Raw genomic sequence first — 22403 nt, 5'->3', positions numbered from 1 at the left:
GCGGCGCCCTGGCGTCTAAACCGCGCGTGCGCAGCAACCTCGCCGACGGGGGCGCGCATGCGCGGCGGCCGGCCCGAGCCCGACGGCCTCTAGTGTCATGGCCACGGCTGGGCTTTCGCGCATGCGGACTGGGACGGTTCCGGGTGCGCGCTGCGCGGCAGCATGTGAGTGCGGGGCCGGGCCGGGGGAGGGGGCGCGCTCCGGTCCGGTCCGGTCCGGTCCGGTCTGACTGTCCGGTCTCTCCCCAGGCAGGCCGCCCTGGAGGTGACGGCGCGGCACTGCCGCAGCGAGCTGGAGCAGTACGGGCGCTGCGTGGCCGCCAGCCCCGCCAGCTGGCAGCAGGACTGTCACCAGCTCAAAGTCCGCATGGCCCGCTGCGCCTCCTCGCAGTGAGTGCCCATCCCCGCGGCGTCTGGGTGCGAGCCGGGGGCCTGCTCACCCCCGTCCGGGCCCTGCCCCCGGCTTCCGGCGGCTCACCGGGACTCTCGGCCAGGCAGTAACGCGGCACGGGCTAAACCAGGGCTTGTCGGCATAGACAGGGCCCCTTAGTCGGGTCCTTCTAGGGGGTAGGGAGCTTCGACCCCAACCTTGGGGTCCCCTCCGATTCCCCAGCCAGCCCAAACCTGAAACTCCCCTGCAGCCCCCCGGCTCCTCCCTCCCCCCGCCTTTGTCCACTTTCCCCGGGCAAAGGTGTCACCTGGCCCCACCCCCCTCCTGGCTCAGGTATCACCCCCTGCTCTCCCATCCCCCATGCAGACAGTCCCAGTAAAACTAGACGACATTCCCAGGTCAATCCGCCCCCCCCCCCGCTCCCTACCGCGTCACACCCCATTGTACAGCTGAGGGGCAGGGAGAGGACGTGACCTGCCCAACAGGGACTCTGTGGCAGAGCAGGGACTTGAACCCCGTTCTCCTGAGGGTGGTACCAATGCTGTAACCGCAAGGACAGCCTGCTCCACCCGTTCTGCAGCTCATTACTGGGGGTTCACATCCGCTACTGGGCACATTCCTGACTCCCCTACAGCTGCTTTGTCTCGAGATTTTAAAATGTTCTTTCTAGGCTTATTCCAGGGTCTGTTCAGTCCCCTGTGACCGTCAGCAAAGCTCCCCGTGAGGAGCTCAGTGTCTGTGTGTGTGTTTGCTTTGTTGCAGCCCGATTGTGCAGAAAATCCGCCACGACTGCGCCGAGCCCTTCATTGCATTTGAACAGTGCTTGAAACAGAACCAGGCCTCCGTGGTGAACTGCACCGAACACGTCAACGAGTTCCTGCTCTGCGCTGAGCAGGTGAAGCTAATGACTTAAGGTGAATGAAGGCTCAGCTGGAAACTTGAAATCCCCTGTTCATCTCCAGCCCGGGCAGTCTCCCGGTTAGCCTCCCCATCTACCACCCTCCCCTGCCCTAGAGATTCCCTCCAGGAGTGAGATTGGAGATCAGTGCTCATTCTTTACTTGGCCTCTCTACTGAGACTGAGGATAGGTCTACACTTACCTCCGGGTCTGGCGGTAAGCAATCGATCTTCTGGGATCGATCCCGGAAGTGCTCGCCGTCGACGCCGGTACTCCAACTCGGTGAGAGGAGTACGCGGCATTGACGGGGGAGCCTCCCTGCCGCGTCTGGACCTGCGGTAAGTTCGAACTAAGGTACTTCGAACGTAGCTGAATTTGCGTACCTTGGTTCGAAGTGGGGGGTTAGTGTGAACCAGGCCTGACAGTAAGTGCCAGTTGTAACGGTGGTTCTTGTGGTAGTGACACTTGACCACTAGAAGCCTGCCTGACCAGCTAGCTCATTTCACCTAGATCTCCAAATGGGTATCAGAAGGTAATGACTCTGAGCTGACAGCCATGTGATGAAAAACCCTGACACTTATCAGAGGGGTAGCCGTGTTAGTCTGGATCTGTAAAAAGCATCAGACGAAGTGGGTATTCACCCACGAAAGCCTATGCTCCAGCCCTGACACTGCTGCCAAGCCCTTGAGCCATCTTGGTTGCTGCCATGAGTTCAGTCTAACTTTATGAACCAATCTGGAGCAGTGAGTTTATGCAGTAATGTACATCAAGCTTTCTCAGTAGAGTCCGCTTACATTACTACACTGAGCACTTTCTTTCAAAGGGTTTGTGCTTTGATGGAGCAGTAGTAAAATATCATCTTATTAAGTTTGTGGAAACCCCTAGAAAGCTACAAAATTACTTATCAGCTGTCTGTGTAAACACTGTATTCTCAGGACTAGAGTTTCACATATATGCACAACCACTGACTTTCATTCCTGCTGTCTTTCCACAGGGGATACTGAGAACCTTCACCTTCAGGAATGAGACAGGCTTTCCCAGCTGTGGAGCCTCATTCTTATGGTTCCTGGCAGAAAATACAGAATGATACGAGTCCCTGTGCTCTGGCTTTCATCAGTTTCCGGTCACATGCACCTGAACAGTTGGATTCGCAGCAGGACATCAGAATCTGTCAGCATTTGTCAGTATGCTGTTAGTGCTGCCTCTTGTCTCTGCTGGTCGCACAGCCCTGGACAGCACCATTAATTAATAAGCTACAGACACTGTATTAAAATTACAATAAAGGCTCGACTCTGCACTGAAATTGAGACCGAAGGCTGAAATTGGTCCTTAACTTGTCCTGTTTACTGTAACATGTATTCTTTCCTACTCCCTGCAATATTTAGGCACAGTATTTCTGTGCCCTAATAAAATAATTCTTAAAGACTAAAGGGCTGGCTCTGGCTTCCTCCAGTTGATATGGGGAGCTGCTGTGAGAGTCTGGCTGACAGCACTGAAATCCAGGTGATAACTGAAGAGAGAACATCAATCTGTTTAGGTCCCAAATTTGAACAGCATCAAAACTATTCCTCACTCCCATTGCTGACAAATGTTCTGGAAGGGCTATAGACAAGCACAGGGGTTCTCAAACTGGGGGTCGGGACCCCTCAGGGGGTCGCGAGGTTATTACATGGGGGGTCGTGAGCTGTCAGCCTCCACCCCAAATCGCGCTTTGCATCCAGCATTTATAATGGTGTTAAATATATAAAAAAGTGTTTTTAATTTATAAGGGGGGGGTCGCACTCAGAGGCTTGCTATTTGAAAGGGGTCACCAGAACAGAAGTTTGAGAACCACTGGACTAGCATGTCTTATGCTCTGCTTTGGAGCCAGCAGAGGGAGCCTTGTCAGCAGCAGAGCTGTAGGGATATCTAATAACTAGCACTGCACATGTTTGAAATGCTTTACAAAACCTGACCATTGTAGAAACAAGACAACAAACAAATTCCTAAATGCTGGGGAAACATGTTGTTTGTTGAAATGATGTTCACCATATGGGGGAGGGGAAACAGGGGACTGGGAAAGAGAGGTTATTTCAAGGTTGCAAACCATGTAGGGGAATTCAAATGACACAAAACACAGTGGATTGTTCTCGTGAGAGGAATGAATTAAGAACAGGAGGTTTGGCCTTGTGAATCCTTTGAGTTCCTCACCCAGCAAAGAGAGCCATCTTGAGCATGCCTAAAGCAGAGGATGGATGTGCAAGAAACACCATGTCTGCTGGTTAGGGCAGAGTATGGGGAGTTAAGACTGCTGGATTCAGTTCCCAGCACTTCTGCTGTTTTGATTTCCGTCCTTGGATGAGTCTCTGCGGTGTTGTGTAACGTGCTGTGTGTGAAAAGGGGTTAAGTTCTGCCTCCCGCCGGAAGTGTAAGGCTTAATTTGGGCTCTAAAGTTCTTTGAGATACTCAGAGGCCCTAGAGAAGGACAGCACTGTTCCCTCTGATACGCTGATACAGATTCTGCACTCCAACCATTTGGCTTCCTAACAACACCTTCATGGCTGTGAGCACTAGAAACGTGAGAACTTAGCTTGCCAGGCTGCTGGGGCCGCCCAACAAGTGAGATGGGTAAGGGGCCAGGAACCCAGGCAATGCAACCCTGGTCAGGGAAGTGATCTCTATGCCTTGTATAGAAACAAGGATGTCAGATCACATATTACTTGAGTCCAATATTCTAAATCCCACTGTAATTCTGTAGCATGCTTTAATTTGAGGCAGCCACCTTTCACATGGGCTCAGCAAGGACCAAGATAGGTTTATCTCTGACTTGGTTCCCAACTATTTCATGCTCCCTGGCCAGGACACATTATTCCTTGTTCGCCTTTCAGTGGAGGCAGGTGGCCAGGTTCCTGCCTTGGAGCATGTGGTGTTTGGTGAACATAATTCGCCATCTTCCAATAGCCCGTCTTGGCAGAGATTCCCCTCTCCAGGGAGGTGGTGGCAGATTGAAGGTTGTCTGTTCCAGCTGGCTGACAATGCTGTTGAGCTGCTTGCTGTAACCCTGTTAGTTGCTGTCCTCTACCCCAGAGGTGGCTGCATTTCAGTAGTGATGTGATTTGTGTGTGGGGGATCACTTATAACTAAGGGTATTTTATAAATAAATTAGGCAGGGAGCATTTTTTTTCTTTCATCCCTTTAACGCACCGTGAGCTGCTCAAAGGGAATCCAATTTGCTTAGTGGCAAAGTGGTAGGAAAGTTGGAAGAAGAGGTGATGGCCACTCAGCTTCGGAGTGAATTTAGAGAGAGGCTGCAACTGCCTGTAGAGATGGAAAAATCTATTTTTAGCTGATCCCTTGGGATTATTTATAGCAGCTAGGGTCCCTTTAGTCATAAATATCTGTAGTGGGAAGAGCTTTATTAAGGCCGCTGTTATGCAGGAACGAAGGTGCTTTACATGTTGTTGAAATTGTATTGAAATGTCAGGCTGTCAGCAGAAAAGCCATTTTTCATTATGCTTAGGGTGCACTGGGCCCCCTTTTAAGCCCAGCTACGTCTCCTGCTGCACGGCAGACTGAGCCAGTCCATTATTACTTATTCAGAGTCTATTGCTTTAACCACCACGCTGCCAGGCATTTGTCCACGTCAGCTTGCAGCTGATCAGCTGAACCCTGACAACTGGTCACAAAGTCAACCAGTTACTGAGGAACAGGGAGGATAAAATGCAGGGGTTGCCGCCCCTTGTGCCCTGTGTGTTCAGGCTCTGACAATCAAGGAGAACCACGTCTTCTGAGGACATCGTAACAAGGCATGGTAGGTTTTGTTCTGAATGCAGAATGTATGTCATGCACCTTTGCGTAGACTAGGATCATAAAGCCCTGTGTTGCAGGACTGAGGAAGGAACCTGCCCTCATGGGGCAGAATTGCATAGGTGGCCAGCTTTTAAAAGGTTGCCTTCCCCCAAAGTTATCAAGAACTGCTGGAGGCAGATTCCTGAACTAAATGAACCAATGGCCTTGTTGCATTTGGCAAATCCTCTGTGGAAAGGCAGGGGCAAATGGTCTTATAAATGAAGATCATCACCCGCAGTCCGTCTCCTTTAAAGTTGCACATGCACAGGGACTGGTTGCAGGGAGCATGTGGCATTTTTTCACTCCTTTGCCCAGAAGGATTTTTTAGCTCTGCATAGTATTGCACAGCTGATCAGCTGTAGTCTTCGTCATCTGGCGCTGCAGCAGTGGGGTCTCAAATCTTTTCATAGGGTGGAGTATAGTTTTATAGAGGGGTTTTTTTTTCATGGCCACCTCCTCTTCCCTTTGCAAACATGTGGGCCATCTCCTCTGGCCTGTGATGGAATAAGATCATGGTGCCAGCAGTTGCTGGGATGGGTATGTAACATCAGGGAAGTACCAGTGGGCATCTGGTTTGCTTTAACACAGTGTAGCAGTTGGAAATAAGAAGGAGCCAGCACCATGGAACCAGCAAGTGCTCTGAAACATAAGGTATTGGCTCCTGCAAGAGTCAGGGTTCTGGGTTACACAGGCTAGTGGTCTGATCTCACAATGCAAATTCTATACTCTTACATCCAACTGTTGTTTTTGGGCTGTTCAGGTTGTTTAGTGATGCTTGATTCCCTTCCACAATGGTGAAAACTGAAACTACTGAGAACCAGCAAATACATGCAACAAAACACAGACATTAGAAATCCAGGAAATGCCCATCCTCATTTCCTGTGTCTTAGGACATGGAGAATCTATTGCATAAGGATGCTTACAGCCAAAGACTGGCTGGACTCTGGTACAAACTGCATCCCAAGTCGAGAGAGAATAGACCCATACAAACAACTCCAGGAAGCTGTTAGAAGTTAGAGATGCACCAGCATTGGGCTGAGCAGTAGAAAAGTCTGTGGGCAGTCAATCAAACCCATACATTCTGCTCCACTGCCAAAGGCTGCAGAGAGGTTCAGCGAAATTAATCCCAAAGGGCCTAAATCAATAAGTGAGTAAGTCTGTGTTTTCCATGGTGGGAGCCTCACAAAAATGGATTTAGAGCCATCGTCTAGTGGACAGGCAATCTTATTGTTCTCATAAACTTAGAACAGACCTGAAGTAAATACTCAAACCCTGCAGAATCCACAGATGGGGCTTTTTAGGTGCCTAAGTTACTTCAGAACCTCTAGAACATTTCTGGCTGTCACAGACATTTGACACATTCTCACTCTGGGGGTTAATTCTATTGGGGTGTTTGCCCTTTAATTCACACACAACGCATCTGTGCCACTGCAATAACAGGCTTCTTTGGAGGCCACACCACAGAGGGCAGAAATGGAAGTGGAAGCTTTATTTCAATAATAATAATAATAATAGTAGTATATGGAGATATACCCATCTCCTAGAACTGGAAGGGACCCTGAAAGGTCATTGAGTCTAGCCCCCTACCTTCACTAGCAGGACCAAGTACTGATTTTGCCCCAGATCCCTAAGTGGCCCCCCTCAAGGATTAAACTCACAACCCTGGGTTTAGCAGGCTAATGCGCAAACCACTGTGCTATCCCTCCCTCCTTCAAATCATTTCACCTTCCAGCATGGACATTCCTTTCCTCTGCCCAATAATGATCTCTCAACTACCTTTCTGCACTTTGCTTTTCTCCCCTTTCACTTGTTCCGGATTCTTATTTCCAGCCAAGAGGCCGTGTTGGCCGATAGGTATAACAGGGGCCTGGGCGTCAGGACTCCTGGGTTCTGTTTCCAGCTCAACCAATGATTTGCTGTGTGACCTTGGGACTAGCCACTGCACCTTTCTTTGCCTCTGTTTCCTCATCTCTGAAACACATAACACCTGTTTTGCCAGGGAGTAATGAGGGTTAGCTAATTAATGCATGTAAAGGGCTTTGAGGTCCACAAGAGAGAGAAAGCCAAAGATCATTAGTTCAGTTAATTCTTTGCTGTTTTTCCTCTGTTTCCTTTTGATTTAGAACCCTCTGAATATGAAATTAAGTGTGCTGGGAGTCTTGCAGCCTGGTACTTTAACTTCTGTTGAAGTCAAGTTTCCTTTCAAGTGGAACTTTAAAACCAACAAGGTGAATTACACATGAGCCTAGAATGAGGAACTAACAAAAACATCCCTTTAATTTTTCATCCAGAAAATGCTCTAATTTTACACTCTGTTTCTCTTATTTAAAAGAGCCATAAATCAGCATGTTCCTTTGGTGTCGGCAGTCATGGGGAAGATTTAGTACTGCTGGCAGGCCCAGGGCTGACATGGGCAGTGGCAGAGGGTAGAGAGCTGTGCAGAACCACATTCCATTCACACACACGGTTGCTTTACTTGGCTCTCATCCAGCTGACATCAAGTCGCTGCTAGGCATGAGAGAGGCTGCATGGGCAGAGGGGAGCACCCTTGTCTTCTGGTCAACCGTCATCTTGAAAGTGTAGCTAGACACACAGAAAACAAACACGTCTGAGCACAAGACTGGGAATTGGGAACTCCCAGGTCTTACTCCCAGCAAAGCCATTGGTATGTTGGAGCCTTGGGCAAGGCTGACAGCCTCCCTCCCTGAAAAAACAACAACATTTCTGTCTTCTGACATCTAGAAGTGAAGGGCCATCAGACTGAATGGTGGTTTCCAGCCTGCATCACTTACAGAAAAGGGAGAGGGAGGCAGTGCAGGGTAATGGTTACTGCACATGGTGTTAGGATTCTCTGGTTTCTCGTCCTAGCTCTGCAGTGGACTGTGCTGTGGCCTGAGGAATGCCTCTTAGCCTCTCTGTGGCCCTGTCTCTCCACATGTACGATGGAGTCAGGACCGGCTCCAGGGTTTTTGCTGCCCCAAGCGGCGGGAAAAAAAATAAAAAAAAAGCCGCGATCGCAATTCCAATCGGCGGCACTCCAGCGGCAGCTCCACTGCGCCGCTTTCTTCTTCAGCGGGAATTTGGCGGCAGATGCTTCCCTCCGAGAGGGACCTGCTGCCGAATTGCCGCCGAACAGCCCGACGTGCCGCCCCTTCCCCTGGGCCGCCCCAAGCACCTGCTTGCTGGGCTGGTGCCTGGAGCCGGCCCTGGATGGGGGTAACACTTCCCTACTTCCCATGTTTGTTCTGAGCCTTAATTCTTTAATGTCTGCGAAAGGCTTTGAGAAGCAAAGTGTTACTGCTTCATAGAGAAACAGCCTGACATCGGGCACCTATCAGTGACACTCAATGCCACAAAACGAACCAACGCCAACTTACCGGTACTCAGCAATGCCACACATGTGGAGCCACACTAACCGCCCGAGTCACAAATAGCAGAGCAGATGGACAGGAAGGAACAGCCTAGGAAGATGACAGCAAACAAACCAAGAAAGCAGAGGCCTGGGGCATATCAGTAAGAGAACCCAGCAGTTGTGATCCAGTCAGAAACTTTCGGACGACTCAGAAACACGCAATCCAGGGGGACAGAACTGAAACTCAGCTAGCACTTGATTGTCCATTAGGTGGGAGTCACGCACCAGGAAAAACCACCGTTTACCAATCCGGGTGATTCAGGGCCAGCTCGGAGGGCACAAAGTGATCAGTGACAGCGAGAGCTCACACTGGGGATATCCTGGGATCGTCTCACATGCACAGTTTCTCCTCCTGCCCCTTCACATTTACAACAGCTGCTTCCTACTGGCACTGATGTCAACCAGCCTTTTGTCTTTGCTCCAAGCCTCTTGTCATTCCTTGGTGGCAAGAGCTGAGAGTTGCTGCTGCAAAACACATTGGGACGAACTGCAGCCCTTGGGAGCCACAGAAACTACCTGGCAATGCTGATGATACTAAGAGCATCTCTGTCCCTCAGAATGATGCTGAGATCAGAGAAGCAACAGGACTTTGCTTGGCAAATGTGCTAGTTTTTCAGACTATAAGGACTTCAGCTGTTGGTTTGGTGCCTACGGGTTGACTAGCCACTTCTTGATTCAGCACAAGTTCAGACTATGCCATGGTGAAGTCCTGCTAGTTCTCCTAACTGGGGTCAGTTTGTCTGGCCGTGATCTTCTCCTTCAGTTCTTGCAAGTGAATCTCAACACTGGTTCTGAAGCTCAGGTCACTGTCATCTTTTTAGACTCCCTTGCACTAGTGGTCCAGCACCTAGGATAGTTCTTCACATCATTTACCAGTGTCTTATTTGTTCCTATGGGGAATTCAGATTCTCTTGCAGCTAACTGTAACTGACTCTTGGTGTTGTATTTGCTGGTTCTTTATCAAAGTAAGAACAGCTGTTAGCACTAGTTCCTCACTTCTTGCTCCAGGATGTCTGACCCCAGGGAAAGATGAGGTTCTGATTAAATGTCTCCCTGAAGACCTCAGGCCAAATCCCCATGGGATTGCACAGCAAGTAGCTAGATGGACAGGCCTACTTAGATCTAATCTAAGCAGAGTGAAGGTACAAACAATTTGTCTGTTTGTGCTTAGGCAAACTTTAGACTTCAGCTTTAAGTTCTTTTTATTTCCAAATGTACATGCAAAAACACTGGCACATTACAGCACTGGATCACAACGGGAGCAAGGGTAGGATTTCAGGGGTGAAGCTGCCTCCAGCACTTGGAGGAAACATATCAATTTGCACATGGTTCACTGAAACATTTTCTTAAAATTTAATCTAAACGGAGACCATTTCTAGTGCAAAAGCCACCGAAAGAAAGAAAGAAACAGCGCTGGGAGTTTTCAGTCTCATTTCTTATGGGCGGACAGACACACAACAGAGGTGGGAATGGACCGAGTGCAGCAACTCAGGCTGGAAGGCGCAGGGAAAATCTGCTTCCACAGAACTCGCCTGTGGGATGGAGGTAACTCACAAATTGCCAGTTTCCCGGGAGAGGACATTTCCCTTAAACGAAACATCAAAATATCTGTAAACTATTTACACAACTGCCTGGAAGGCAAAAATCATCCAATACTGATGACCGTAGGAGAATCCAGATAAAAAGTATCGTTTTGTAAACAAAGAGGCAAGGGACTGCCCGTGGGTGAATGGCACATTTACACAACTGTATTAATGGGGGAAGCAATGATGGTATGAGCTTTATGAAGATTGTGGTTCAGTTATGCACCACAGTCTGAGCTCCCTTGACTAGATGGGGAACTCGGGACAGATGGCAACGCATATTGGGAATGGGTCTCCTGTGCTCCTACAGCTCCTGATTATTAATGTTCACAAATGGCTCCCACAGAAATACAGCAATGATAACTAGTAGCCTTTTCTTCCTCTCCATTTGAGAAGGGTTTGCATAACTTTGAAACCAGATTGATAAGGCGGGGGAGCTTAGAACCAAAATCAACACTATGTACAGAAACATCAGTGAGCCAGGTTCTCTGATAGCTGCCACACAAACCTAATTGCTGGATTTGCAACTCTAGGAATCAGGGTTTAAACATCCTGCTCATGCCAAGTTGTTATTTTCCATTGGAGATGTCCTCTCCTCAGTGAGTGTTTGAATAACTGAGGGAAGGCAAATTCTGGAGGCTCTTACGCCTTCCACCAGCCTGCACAAAAGGGGGCTCACAGGGAACCATTTGCCATTTCTGGGGGTGCCAACTGTCCATACAGTATCTGAAACATAAAATACTGGGTGAGCGAGTAAAGAATTTTCTTCTTAAATATCTGATTTAAACTTCCACTCACTCTCTCTTGCTGCTGTCTGTGGCATCTTTTATAAATCTTCTGTGCCATAACCCCAAATTTGCCTGCTAATCTCTAACCCTAAACTGCCCCACACTGAGAGCTTGTAATAGCTTCATGCTTGGAGAAGAAGTGTTGCTCCTCCCCATCCAAAGAAAGAGTGCGGTCTCTCAGCGGACTCTGGGCATCCTAGCTGTTGCCTTCAAAGTCAAGAACAAACTCAGGCTGTTGGAGTGGAAGTGACTTGGCACAGGGCACATTCCAAGATAACACAATTCAACCCTTTCCTCTTCTCGTGTATTTGAGGGAAGCAAAACGGTGGACGGTCCCAGTGAACTGAGTAAATGGTTAGGGGGAGAAATCCCACTCGAGATGGAAACATGTAGGGAGGGGTTTCTGGTAAGAACATTTTTAAATAAGATCTGTTCACACCACTAGTTTTAAAAGAAACAAACAGCAGCCAGTGCAGACAGCATCTGCAGTGTTACAGCTGTGAGAATGAGGTCTTCATTCTACTTTGAATGGATGGAGTGAGCCTCCTTTTAAAGGGAGGGGCACAGAGGCTGTTGGGAGAGGCAGATACGCCTCTCTAGATGTGTTACTCTCTTCAGGGACATGTCCCTTGGCTTCCTCGCATCATAATAGAGACCAAATAATCTTTTGTTCCTGAAGGTGAATACTGTCCCCAAGCAAAGCCGTTTCCCGCAGGGACCAACCTGTCTTGCATTTCTCCAGGCTGTCAGCCATTAAAAAGTCTAAATCACCCCCCTTGAAGGCAGACTCCAAAATGGCAGTAGTATCAAATAGAGCCATCCTCAGTCACTGGCCTTCCCCAAGGAAAATTAATGTTGTCCCATGAGGCAGGCCCAGGAGGGGGCAGGCTGGTGAAATCCCTCGCAGCGGGGCACAATGGCACCACAAATGGATCAGCTGCACCAAGGTTTAAATAAATACAGCCGACAGAGGAGATGCTGCTTCCAAGCCTGACTCTGGGCAACTTGGCCAGTCTTGTTTGAAGAATGTAATGCTCTAAAGCATAAACACTGGACAAACCGCTACAGTTACAGCTAAACAACATCATGTCACCCATCTACTTGTGGCTAGAGAAAAGGAGGGGAGAGGCAACGCCGCTGAGTCCTCTGGGCTGTGGAAGGTCCTCATGAATTAGTGCTTATGTGCTTGGCAAACCTAGCTGCCTCTTCCATTGTGCAGGGTTCAAAGAGTTTCTCTGAAGGGCTGTTTCTCCTTCCCACTCCTCATTCTGAATTCAGAACAACGTCTGTCCAAGACACTCACAAAAGGACCAGGACCTTTTCCACGGTCAGGAGGTGAAGTAGGAGCTCTGCATTGAGTAGAGTCGGTCAATGGGGTTACCCACTCGGGCTTGGAGGAGGTTGGCTTCGGCTGTTGACAGCAGGCAGTCTCCCAAGTGGCTGATGCTGTCGCTGTCCATGTCATGGAAAACGCCTTCCGAGTCTAGGGGAGGAAGAAAAGGAAAGTGAGAGAAAGACAATGGTACAAGTAAGCCGGTATGGACAGGTACGCTGTACCCTTAAGACATTTATTGCCAGTACACCGTACCGGAAAGACACATTGTCAAGAATGAATTGTAGAGCCCTGCGCGGATACAAATATTTCTCCTCGGATATGGATATCTGTGGATAGAAATCGGTATTCGCTGAACTGCAGGACTCTCCTGGGAACCTCAGTGGTGAAAGGAGCAGAACGTGGGGCCGCCGCTCCCAGGAGCCAGTGGCCCGCGCCGGCAGCTCCTCCGGTGTGGCTGTATCACCCCCAGCCCTGTCCTCCAGAGGGGCTGTACAGACCCCAGACAGGAGACGCAGTTGCGTGGAAGGGCTGAGGGTGGGCTGGGGGTGGTACAGTTGGGCTGGAGGAGCTGCCGGCATGGGGCGCTGGCTCCGGGGAGCGGCAGCCCCACATTCTGTTCCTTTCGCCTCTGCAGTTCCCGGGAGAGCCCTGTGGTTCAGCGGATACTGATTTCTATCCACAGATAGCCACATCCGCAGGTTTAAATTTGTATCCATGCAGGACTCTAGTCATGGAACATTTTTTGTGAGGGGGGCCAGGGTCGGGGGGTCGGTACTGTACCGGTAAAAGTTAAAATCTATTTGCACCACTGGAGAAAGACATGAGCACATCCCACCAGGGGCTCCTGTATCACCTCTGCCTGACTCAGCGCAGAAAAAAGGGGACGATAAAAACAGGGCAATTCTTCACATTGGGTGAAATTTACCCCTGGGCAGAGTCCAACATGAAGTCTAGCCCCCGTGTGACTCCTCACCTCTGGGCAAGGCCTCGCTTGAGCCCCCACTACCCCAGCCCCTCACCCATGGGCAGGGCCTCAGGGAGCTCAGACTGTGGTGCATAACTGAACCACAATCTTCATAAAGCTCATACCATCATTGCTTCCCCCATTAATACAGTTGTGTAAATGTGCCATTCACCCTACGCACTCTTTAAGTCCTGCTTAAATCTTCAAATTAGACGTAAGTGGCACTTGAATGGTGTCTAAGTCTTGTGATGTGCACTGCCCAAGGGGGAGGGGTTGGCGGGCAGTGAGCTAGGACTTGTGCTGGCCATGAATGTCACCCTATGTCCCGGGGTGGCCAAAATTACTGACCCTTCGAGCCACATATGACAGTTTTCAGAAGTTCAAGGGCCGGGGCACTAGGGTGGCCAACTTTCTAACCGCACAAAACCGAACACCTGTGCCCCACTCCTGCCCCACCCCTTCTCCAAGGCCCCGCCCCTGACCGCCCCTTCTCCAAGGCCCCACCCCCACCCTGACCTGTCCCTTCTCTGAGGCCTCACCCCCTGCTCACTCCATCCCCCCCCCCGTTGCTCGCTCTCCCCCACCCTTACTCACTCACTCATTTTTACCGGGCTGGGGCAGGGGCAGGGCTGGCTCCAGGCACCAGCTTGTCAAGCAGGTGCTTGGGACGGCCACTCCGGAGAGGGACGGCACATCCAGGTATTCAGCGGCAATTCGGCGGATGGTCCCTCACTCCCGCTCGGAGCGAAGGACCTCCCACCGAATTGCCGCCGCAGATTGTGATTGTGGCTTTTTTTTTTGTTTTGGCTGCTTGGGGCGGCCAAAACCCTGGAGCTGGCCCTGGGCAGGGGGTTGGGGTGCAGTGCAGGAGGGGGTGAGGGTCCCGGCTGGGGTTGCGGGCTCCAGGGTGGGGCCAGAAATGAGGGGTTCAGGGTGAGGGAGGGGGCTCCGGGCTGTGGGGTGGGGGCTCTGGGAGGGAGTTTGGGTGTGGGAAGGGGACTGAGGGCTGGGGCAGGGTTGCGGACGGGGTGCAGAGGGCAGGCTCTGGGACAGAGTTTGAGTGTGGGAGGGGGCTCAAGACTGGGGCAGGGGGTTGGGATGTGGGGTGCAGGCTCCAGGAGGGAGTTATGGTGTGGGGGGGCTCAGGACTGGGGCAGGGGGTGCAGGCTCCGGGAGGGAGTTTGGGTGTGGCAGGGGGCTCAGGGCTGGGTGCGGAAGGGGGTGTGGGGTGCAGGCTCCAGGAGGGAGTTTGGGTGTGGCAGGGGGCTCAGGGCTGGGGCAGGGGGTGCAGGCTCCAGGAGGGAGTTTGGGTGTGGGGGGCTCAGGACTGGGGCAGGGGGTGCAGGCTCCGGGAGGGAGTTTGGGTATGGCAGGGGGCTCAGGGCTGGGGTGCGGAAGGGGGTGTGGGATGCAGGCTCTGGGAGGGAGTTTGGGTGTGGCAGGGGGGCTCAGGGCTGGGGGTTGGGATGCGGGAGAGAGTGCGGAGTGCGGGCAGCACTTACCTCAGGTGGCTCCCGGGATGCAGCCAGCATGTCCCTTGGCTCCTAGGCATAGGGGCAGCCAGGCGGCTCTGTGCTGCCTCCATGCGCAGGCGCTGCCCCCCACAGCTCCTACTGGAGATGGTTCCTGGCCAATTGGAGCTGTGGAGCCGGTGCATGGGGCGGGGGCAGCAAGCGGAGCCCCCCTGGCTGGAGCCAGAGGGACATGCTGGCTGCTTCCGGGAGCTGTGCGGATCCTGGTAGGGAGCCTGCCAGCCCCACCAACCAGATTTTTAACAGCCCAGTCAGTAGTGTTGACCAGAGCCACCAGGGTCCCAACACCCTGCCATCCTACAGGACATGTCTGCCGGGGCTCAGGGCTTCAACCCTGCAGGAGGCGTCGGACTGGGCTCGAGGCTTCAGCTCTGCGGGGATGGAGGGGTCGTGGGGTTTGAGCCCTGCAGGGAGGGGGGTCTTGGAACTTCAGCCCCGCAGGAGGCCCCTGACTGAGCTTGGGGTTTCAAGCCCCACTCCTGCTGAAGCCCTGAGCCCTGGCATATGTGCCCTGCAGGGCTGAAGCCCCAGCAGATGCCTCCCGTGGGGCTGAAGCCCTGAGTCGCCCCCTCCCCGCTGGGCAGAAGCCAGAGGTGATGCATGAGGGGGACACATGGGATCACTTGCCCCCCCCCAATTTTTTCCAGGATTTGCATACCTTTAAATTGCCCCCCCCCCAGCAGGCACCAGCCGTCTCTGGCAGAAGGACCTAGCCCCACCACCCCGCCGCAGGGCAGAAGCCCTGAGCTCCCCCCAATCTGGTAGGTGAAGAATGGAGTTGGGGGGGTTCCCTCCTTCATGGGCACCTTCTCAGCTTTGAATCAAAGAGGCATGAGACACAAATTACTCCTTAAATACTCCGTCATCTGTACAGCTGCCACGTCCTGCCTGGTGTCTCTTTCTGCGCTGGTTGTGGTGGGCATGTGACAAACAGTAATAACAGTGGGACTGGGTCCGACCACTCCGGGCTGCGGTTTGAGCTCAGCTCTGGCACTGAGTCACATCCCCCGCCCCGTCGCTTGCTTACCGTAGGGATGCAGATGGTCTCCCGGCAGCTGGGGCGGCGTGAGCCCTTGTCGGTACAAGTCTGTGCTGTAGCTGTTCTGATCTAGCGGCAGCAGCTGCTGCTGGGGAATCCTGGGATAGGGGACCATGAGCCCATCTAGTCCGTGAACACTCGCTCCATCTAATGTGGAATCAATGGAACAGGTGGAAGCAGTGGGTACAGAGTAAAATCCATCCTGGTGATATGTTATGATGTGTTATACTGCAGTAATGCCCACAGGCCTCTGTCAGGATCAGGCTCCATTGTAACGGGCCCTGCAGATTACATGGGGCTCTGCACAAACACGCAATAAAAGACTGTTACTTTGGGCCAGATTCTGTGTTCGGTTACTTTTGCGTAAATTGAAAGTGACTCCATTGAAATCCATGGATTTATTCTGGATTTACACCTGTGGAACCAAAGCCAAAGATTTTCAGAAGTGACTAGTGAATTCTGGGTGCCCAACTTGAGACACGTTAAAAGAAACCCGGAAAGGGCTGAGTTCCTGCCCTCTGGAAATTGGGCCCTTTTTAGGTATCTCAAGATGAACATCCAAAATCACAGGTCACTTCTGGAAATTTTGTCCTGCCATCAGAGTGTGGCTAAACTGCTTGTGACAAGATTTTTACGATGGGTCCATATCGTCAAGTGATTGCGTCTACCTCTGTTGGATTCTTTTCACTATCATTAAGGTGCTGAGAAGAGAAGGGGCTGTTAGTTTGGGAACATGGGACCCTTCATCCTGGAGTAAAAGATCAAATGTCCATAAATTAAAAATTGGTTTTGTTATTTAAAAGCTAAACTGAAGAGAATCCGAATTCACCAGTTGGTAAAAGAACTGAGCTCCTGTTGCGTAGTCAGAAACAATCGACATCAGATGTACTGAAGCATTCAAAAGTCACACTTAATAATGATAATTTTCACTCTCCTAGAGCTCCTTCCTTACATCCGAGGACTAAAAGAGATTTATAAATCCTCGTGACACCCTATGAACTAGGTTTATCATAATTGTACACATTATGAGGCAGAGATCGGGGAAGTGCCTTGCCCCAGGTCTCAAAGGGACGCTAGTAGAGCAGGGACTGAAACTTTGGAATTCCAAGTCCCAGTCCTGTGCTTTATGCATTACACCAGTTTCCCCCCGACCGTCTGCCAGGAGCTAATCTAGACTTTTCCCTTTACTTCCTCTCCCCTCAGCTGTGCCAGTGTATCTCAGTCCTGCCTTGCAGTGCCCCTGCTCTTTCAGCACAGCTCAGCCGAGCCCCCTCAGTCCCAGATTGCCTCCCCCCTGTGCTGTTGCAGGGAGCTGATCCCAAGGCTCTGCCACGCCTCACCTTCACTGTCATCATTGCTCTGTCTGCTGCTGCGGCCAGTTCCACGGCCGGTCCCCAAACGCGGGTTGCCCAGCTGCTCCTGCTCCTGCTGTTGCTGCTGCTGCTGCTGCCTGCGAGCGATCTTCTTCATCTGCCAGGAGAAGCAAGCAAGGCCCTAAGTTTGCATGAAGGGTCTGGCTGGGGTAATGTGCTGCAGTTAACTCCCCGCTGGGCAGCTGCCTTTCCCCTCCCTCGTGAAGGAGCAGTGCAGATATCACACAGACACTGGTCCTGAAGCTCAGAGAGCCTCACTAGGGTTTCATGTTGCCCTCATAGGCCCTGGGAAGCACAGAATATCAGAGCGAAGTGCACACCAGCCATGGCCTCAATCCACCCCTATGTGCCGCAGTCTGGGAGCAGGGCCTTATCACCAGCTCCACACCAGATGGGGAGGCCCCCTGTGTAGAGGGGATTCTCAGAGAGCAGTTTCTGCCCTGTTAGACTGCCAGAACGGTGCAAAGGGCCTCAGTGCAATTGAGAATCCAGGCCACCAAGCTTGGTTCCGATGAGAGAAGCAGTCACTCACCTTGGCTCTTTGATTCTGGAACCAGACCTGCACCACCCGGACCGTCAGGCCTGTCTCAGCTGCGAGGGTCTCTCTCACCTACCCACAGAGGGGAGAGGAGTTGGAAAAGGTGAGTTAGAGCTTTGTTATATTGGAAAATGATCAACCCAGCTGATGGTTAGAACAGTGTCCCTACCTAACCTTGTGCAGTGTACCTGACGGTCCCCTGCCCTTTCCAGATCCTTCCTAGAAACTCACACCGGCTGCAAATCTACCCTGCTGCCTACAATGAGTCATGCTGACTTGTACTCCTAACTTCTGTGTTTTTGTCTGTCCTAGGATTGTAAGTTCCTCCGAGAAGCTGTCCCTTCTGGAGAGTTTAGAAAATGACTGGCACAGAAAAGTATCTAAAAGGAGGAATCTCTCACTCCCTAGCTCCTGTTTACCACGTCACTTCTGTCATTACTCTGAATTTACATTGTGAACCCCCCAAGGTAGGCAACTTGTCTTTCTATTCATCTGCACAGTACTATAAACACCTGACACTATCTAGAGGAGATAGAGAACAACGGAAGCTGCTGTCTATGAAATGGCTCAGAGTGGGCCTAATTCACCTCGTGCCATCAGTCACCCCAGTGGAAAGTGGGTGTGAAACGCTCCCAGATCAGAAGACACCCACTTTGCCCTGGCGTAAATGCCAGCACAAGATGCAAGGCAGTGAACATCTGGCCCAGCGTGTGCATCTCCTCTCTAACCATCTGCACTGAAATGAAAACAAGCTGGCTGCCAAGCTGTGCTGAGGCTGAAGGCTGCAGTGCAGAGAGACAGCTGGCATGTAGCCCCGGTATATGCGCCATGCTGCCGCTGGGCCGGACGCACGGTCAGAAGGGAACCTGGTCTCTCCCTGCTCCCCTGGGGTGTGTTCTGGAAGCGCTTCCTTTGCAGCCCAGCTGGGAGCGTGGAGACAGGACTCTGGGCTCTGAGGCCATAGGACTACAGGGGGGTTTATGGCCATCAGAGCCGGGTGGGGACTCTGGCCCAGGCAGTGAGGAAGCTCCCTCCTGCACTCTACCTTTCTGCAGGGTTTGGAGGAAACCTCAAAGGAGGCCTTGAAAGCCCGTCGCTGCTGAGTGGTGAGGATGGTGCGTGGGCGCTTGGAGCGCTTGTGGTCCTTGCCTTCCTCGCTGCCTCTGCTGTGGGAGTGGCTGCCATCCTCATCCTCGCTTTTCACTGGAAGGGGAACCGTTCGCTGTTACTGCCACTGGCAGGCTGGGGCCTCTCTGGCTCAGCTGCTGTAGCAGCGAAGCCAGGAAATTTCCTCCCCTTTCAGGGCTTTGGTCCCTTATGTCCTCAGCAAGGGCCAGGCCCACAAGGGCTCCTGTCCTGAGACACGGTGCATAGGACCAGAGAGGCCCATCTAGCCCAGTATTATTCCCCACTGGCCACCCCAGATCAAACCAATGGGCCTTTCTAGCCCAGTATCCATCCACCCCGACCCTTCAGATCAGACCACCAGTGTCCCGCCATTCACTCCCTCCCTGCCGCTCTGGATCAGACCAAGGGACCATCGGTCTAGTCCAAGGACCTGGCTCAGACAGTGGTCAGGGGACAGATGCTTCAGAGGACACAGACTGGACCCCTTCATGGGCATCCCACATCTCCCAATCTTACAGCCCTGTCCCCTGGGGACCAGGCAGTATCCCTGCAACACCCTACATTAGCCGTGCCGTGAACCCCAGGGCTGAGGGGGCTGGCCCCCTGACCTCCTCATTCCCAGCCCTATGAGGGGGTTCCACTCGCCCCATCCCCTCCTTCCCCATTGGCCCCGAGGATGTAGGCCTCCTGTGGCCCCTCACCAGACTCAGTGGGCGCAGGGCTGATGGCGCTCAGCATCTCCTTCTCCTTCTCATAGTCGCTGCGGCACAGCAGCTGCCCCTCCTTGAGCACAAACTCGTCCCCACGCTGCAGACGCCGCTCGCACTCGCAACAGAAGAAGCAGTGGACGTGGTAGACGTTCTCCAGCACCCGCATGATGAATTCAGACGGGGCAATCGCCTTCAGGCAGCTGCTGCACTTGGTCTGGAAGAGCCTGTGTGGCCAGAGAGGGAACAAAGCAGTCAGACAGGGCCTAGGGGTTAGGGCTAAGGGGGCAGTGGGGCTAGGAGGGAATCAGAGGGGTAGTGGAGCTATGGGAAGTATTGGGTTGATAGGGATAACACCTAGATACGGGAGTGGTTTAAGGGGGTCCCGGTTATGACTGGGGCTTCACTAGTTGGAGCAGCGGCTCAGGGTGAAGGTTGTTCTCCTCTAGATACGGACAGGCGCTGTGATGCCATGGTACACATGCCTGCATTGATAACTGGAGCGGGTAGAGCAGATGTACGAGGCGTCAGGAGTCCCACCAGTCCGGGGGCTCCACAGCAGCTGGGAAAGGCTCCAGTTCTCCCATGCGGCGGGGAGGACAGAAAAACAGCAGCACCGGGTGCTCTGGGGGCTGACACAGGCCCAAGGCCACTGAGGCAGGGTCGGGCTTGGCCTGCCAGGTGCTCCCAAGCGAGTCCGGCTGTTCTGAACAGGATGACAGAGAGCAAGTGAGTTTGGGTTACCAGCTCAGTGACCTGGGGAGCAGGAGAGGTCAGGGCGTGGGAAAGGGCCCAGGGCAGCACCACAAAGTGGAATATGGAAACCAGGGGCCAGGTCATCAGCGTGTATAAAAGGCCGTTGGTGGAGTCAAAGGAGCTGTGCCCACTGACCTTCGCTAAGGATTCGGCCCTACAGGTATCATAAATAACCCCTAGATGGGTAGTGGTTTTTCTGGGCTAGGTCCACTGCTCCTGGCCCATGCTGCCCCTGACTTCCCCAGCCAGCTCTGCAAGGAACACAGCCTGCCCGGCCTTTCAACCCCCGTGGAGTCAGCGCCCACACTGCCCTCCTGGGTGTGGCTGTCCCGAGTGCCTCTTCTGCTCTTGAATGAACTTTGCTGGAGGCTCATTCAGGGCCGATACATCTCACTCTATTCAGGCCAGTGGAGTCAGTGAATGCAGCCTGACAAGCCCCCAGGGACCATGCTGCCCGGCTCAGTCTGTTAGTGTGGTCTCAGCAAGTAGGGCTTCCTTCGAGATCCCTAAACTCATTTTAATAACTTAGTCCGCGGGGACTGTACGGATCCGGCACGGGGAGCCCCGGAGGAGGCTGTTTGTGCCCCTTGTGGCATCCTGAGAGAGAAATAAACAATCGCTGAGTGCCCGGCGTTCAGAGCAGATGGTTCTGATGAAGTAATTTGGGATCTAAACAAATGTGAGCACGGTGGCTGCCGGCTGACAGCTTCTATTTAGCCACTTGACAAGAGAAAGTAATAAAATGGGGATTAATTAGGCTGTTGTTTAAACACACAGGATCTTCCCCACCAGCAGGGAACTCATAAACTGGGATTGAGAACAAGACTGGGTTAATCCTCCTGGCAAACTCTGCGGAGCGGGATGGAGAGGATTACAGGGGAGAGCTCATCCCTTCCAAATACCACCATGGAGCTGTGCTGCGCGATGGCCTTCGCCTGAAGTGGCTGGGACATTCCAGCTGGAGCCACGTGGGATTTCTTGCTCTATCTCCTTCTCTGTCTGTGTTCCTCTCCATCTCTCTGCATTCTCCCCCCGCCCCCCGGTCTTTTTGTGATTCATGTTTTACTTTAAAAAACTGAGTTTGAAATAGAAGTAGGGTGACCAGATGTCCCGATTTTATAGGGACAGTCACGATATTTGGGCCTTTTTCTTATATAGGCTCCTATTACCTCCTACCCCCTGTCCCGATTTTTCATACTTGCTATCTGGTCATCCTAAATAGAAGTTCAGTATAAAGAAAAAAGCTGCCACTGAGTCACATGTTTAAAAACCAAACCCACACCCACACACTGCCCCAAAGGAGCAGGTGGGATGCGTGCTCCATGCACAGTCCCAGAGGTGGGCTGCATCCAGATCTGTTCCTCTCTGACACCAGCACCCCGTGTGCCAGGCGGAGGTGAAAAGACAAAGTAAACCCTTCCGTGTTAACTGTGATCTGTGATCAGTTACAAGCATGTGACTTATTACCGAGTAACAAGTTATTTATGGTCCTAGAATTTAAGCCCAGAAGGGACCTTATTGTTGATGTAGTCTGACGTCCTGCATAGCTAGGGTGACCAGACGGCAAATGTGAACAATTGGGACGGGGGTGGGGGGTAAAAGGAGCCTATATAAGAAAAAGACCCAAAAATCGGGACTGTCCCTATAAAATCAGGACATCTGGTCACCCTAAAAGCACGGGCCAGACAATTTCATCCAGGGCGTCCTGCAATGGTCTGTGGTTAGGTTAGAGCACCTCTCTTAGAAAGACACCCAGTCTCCATTTATAGACTCCAAGTGATAGAGAATCCACCACATCCCTTTGGACACTGTTCCAATGGCTAATTACTAGCTAATTACTTATTTCCAGTTTGCATTTGTCTAGTGGCAGAGCCCAGCCACTGGATCTTGTTATGCCTTTGTTTGCTGAAGAGTGCTCTAGTACCGGTTGTGGTAACGGTAAAAAGGCAGAGCATGCGTCACTGAACGTCCCCATCCTCTCGTCTGGAATTAGATCTCAATGCAAACTACCCTAACTATTAAATGCAAAGGCTCTCCACTGTCTCCTTGGTTCGCAGAATTTCCCTCCTAGGCATGGGATTTATTTTTGTATGTGCCACACTTGAGACCAAATCTCCATGACATGAAGATT

At 52.0% G+C, this 22403-nt stretch overlaps 2 protein-coding genes across 4 annotated transcripts in view; one reads left to right on the top strand and one right to left on the bottom strand.

The window, feature by feature from the left end:
- Positions 1-56: 56 nt before the first annotated feature.
- CHCHD5 (coiled-coil-helix-coiled-coil-helix domain containing 5) lies at positions 57-2595 on the top strand. 3 transcript variants are annotated; one of them, XM_054013064.1, is made up of 4 exons: positions 57-164; positions 249-389; positions 1153-1285; positions 2283-2595. In XM_054013064.1, coding segments are annotated over exons 1-4 (369 nt in total). In that variant the 5' UTR covers positions 57-162; the 3' UTR covers positions 2376-2595. The 3 variants fall into 3 exon arrangements, with proteins under 3 accessions (XP_053869039.1, XP_053869040.1, XP_053869041.1); XM_054013065.1 differs by having other exon boundaries at positions 58-164; positions 1153-1304; positions 2283-2373; XM_054013066.1 differs by having other exon boundaries at positions 83-168; positions 1153-1304; positions 2283-2373.
- A 9298-nt stretch (positions 2596-11893) lies between these two features.
- The window catches only part of LOC128827990 (LIM homeobox transcription factor 1-alpha-like), a 58593-nt gene continuing 48083 nt past the window's right edge, over positions 11894-22403 (bottom strand). Inside the window, exons 3-8 of the mRNA XM_054012255.1 lie at positions 19511-19743; positions 18727-18884; positions 17676-17753; positions 17111-17240; positions 15759-15917; positions 11894-12382 (exon numbers count right to left, since the gene is read on the bottom strand). Coding sequence (XP_053868230.1) covers positions 12228-12382; positions 15759-15917; positions 17111-17240; positions 17676-17753; positions 18727-18884; positions 19511-19743 — 913 coding nt within the window. The 3' untranslated portion in view covers positions 11894-12227. The remainder of the gene's footprint in view (positions 12383-15758; positions 15918-17110; positions 17241-17675; positions 17754-18726; positions 18885-19510; positions 19744-22403) is intronic.

The sequence above is a fragment of the Malaclemys terrapin genome, chromosome 23 (assembly GCF_027887155.1).
Source record: "Malaclemys terrapin pileata isolate rMalTer1 chromosome 23, rMalTer1.hap1, whole genome shotgun sequence".
Taxonomy (NCBI): Eukaryota; Metazoa; Chordata; order Testudines; family Emydidae; genus Malaclemys; species Malaclemys terrapin.
The sequence above is the reverse complement of the archived record's forward strand: the minus strand, read 5'-3'. Positions and strand labels throughout refer to the sequence as shown.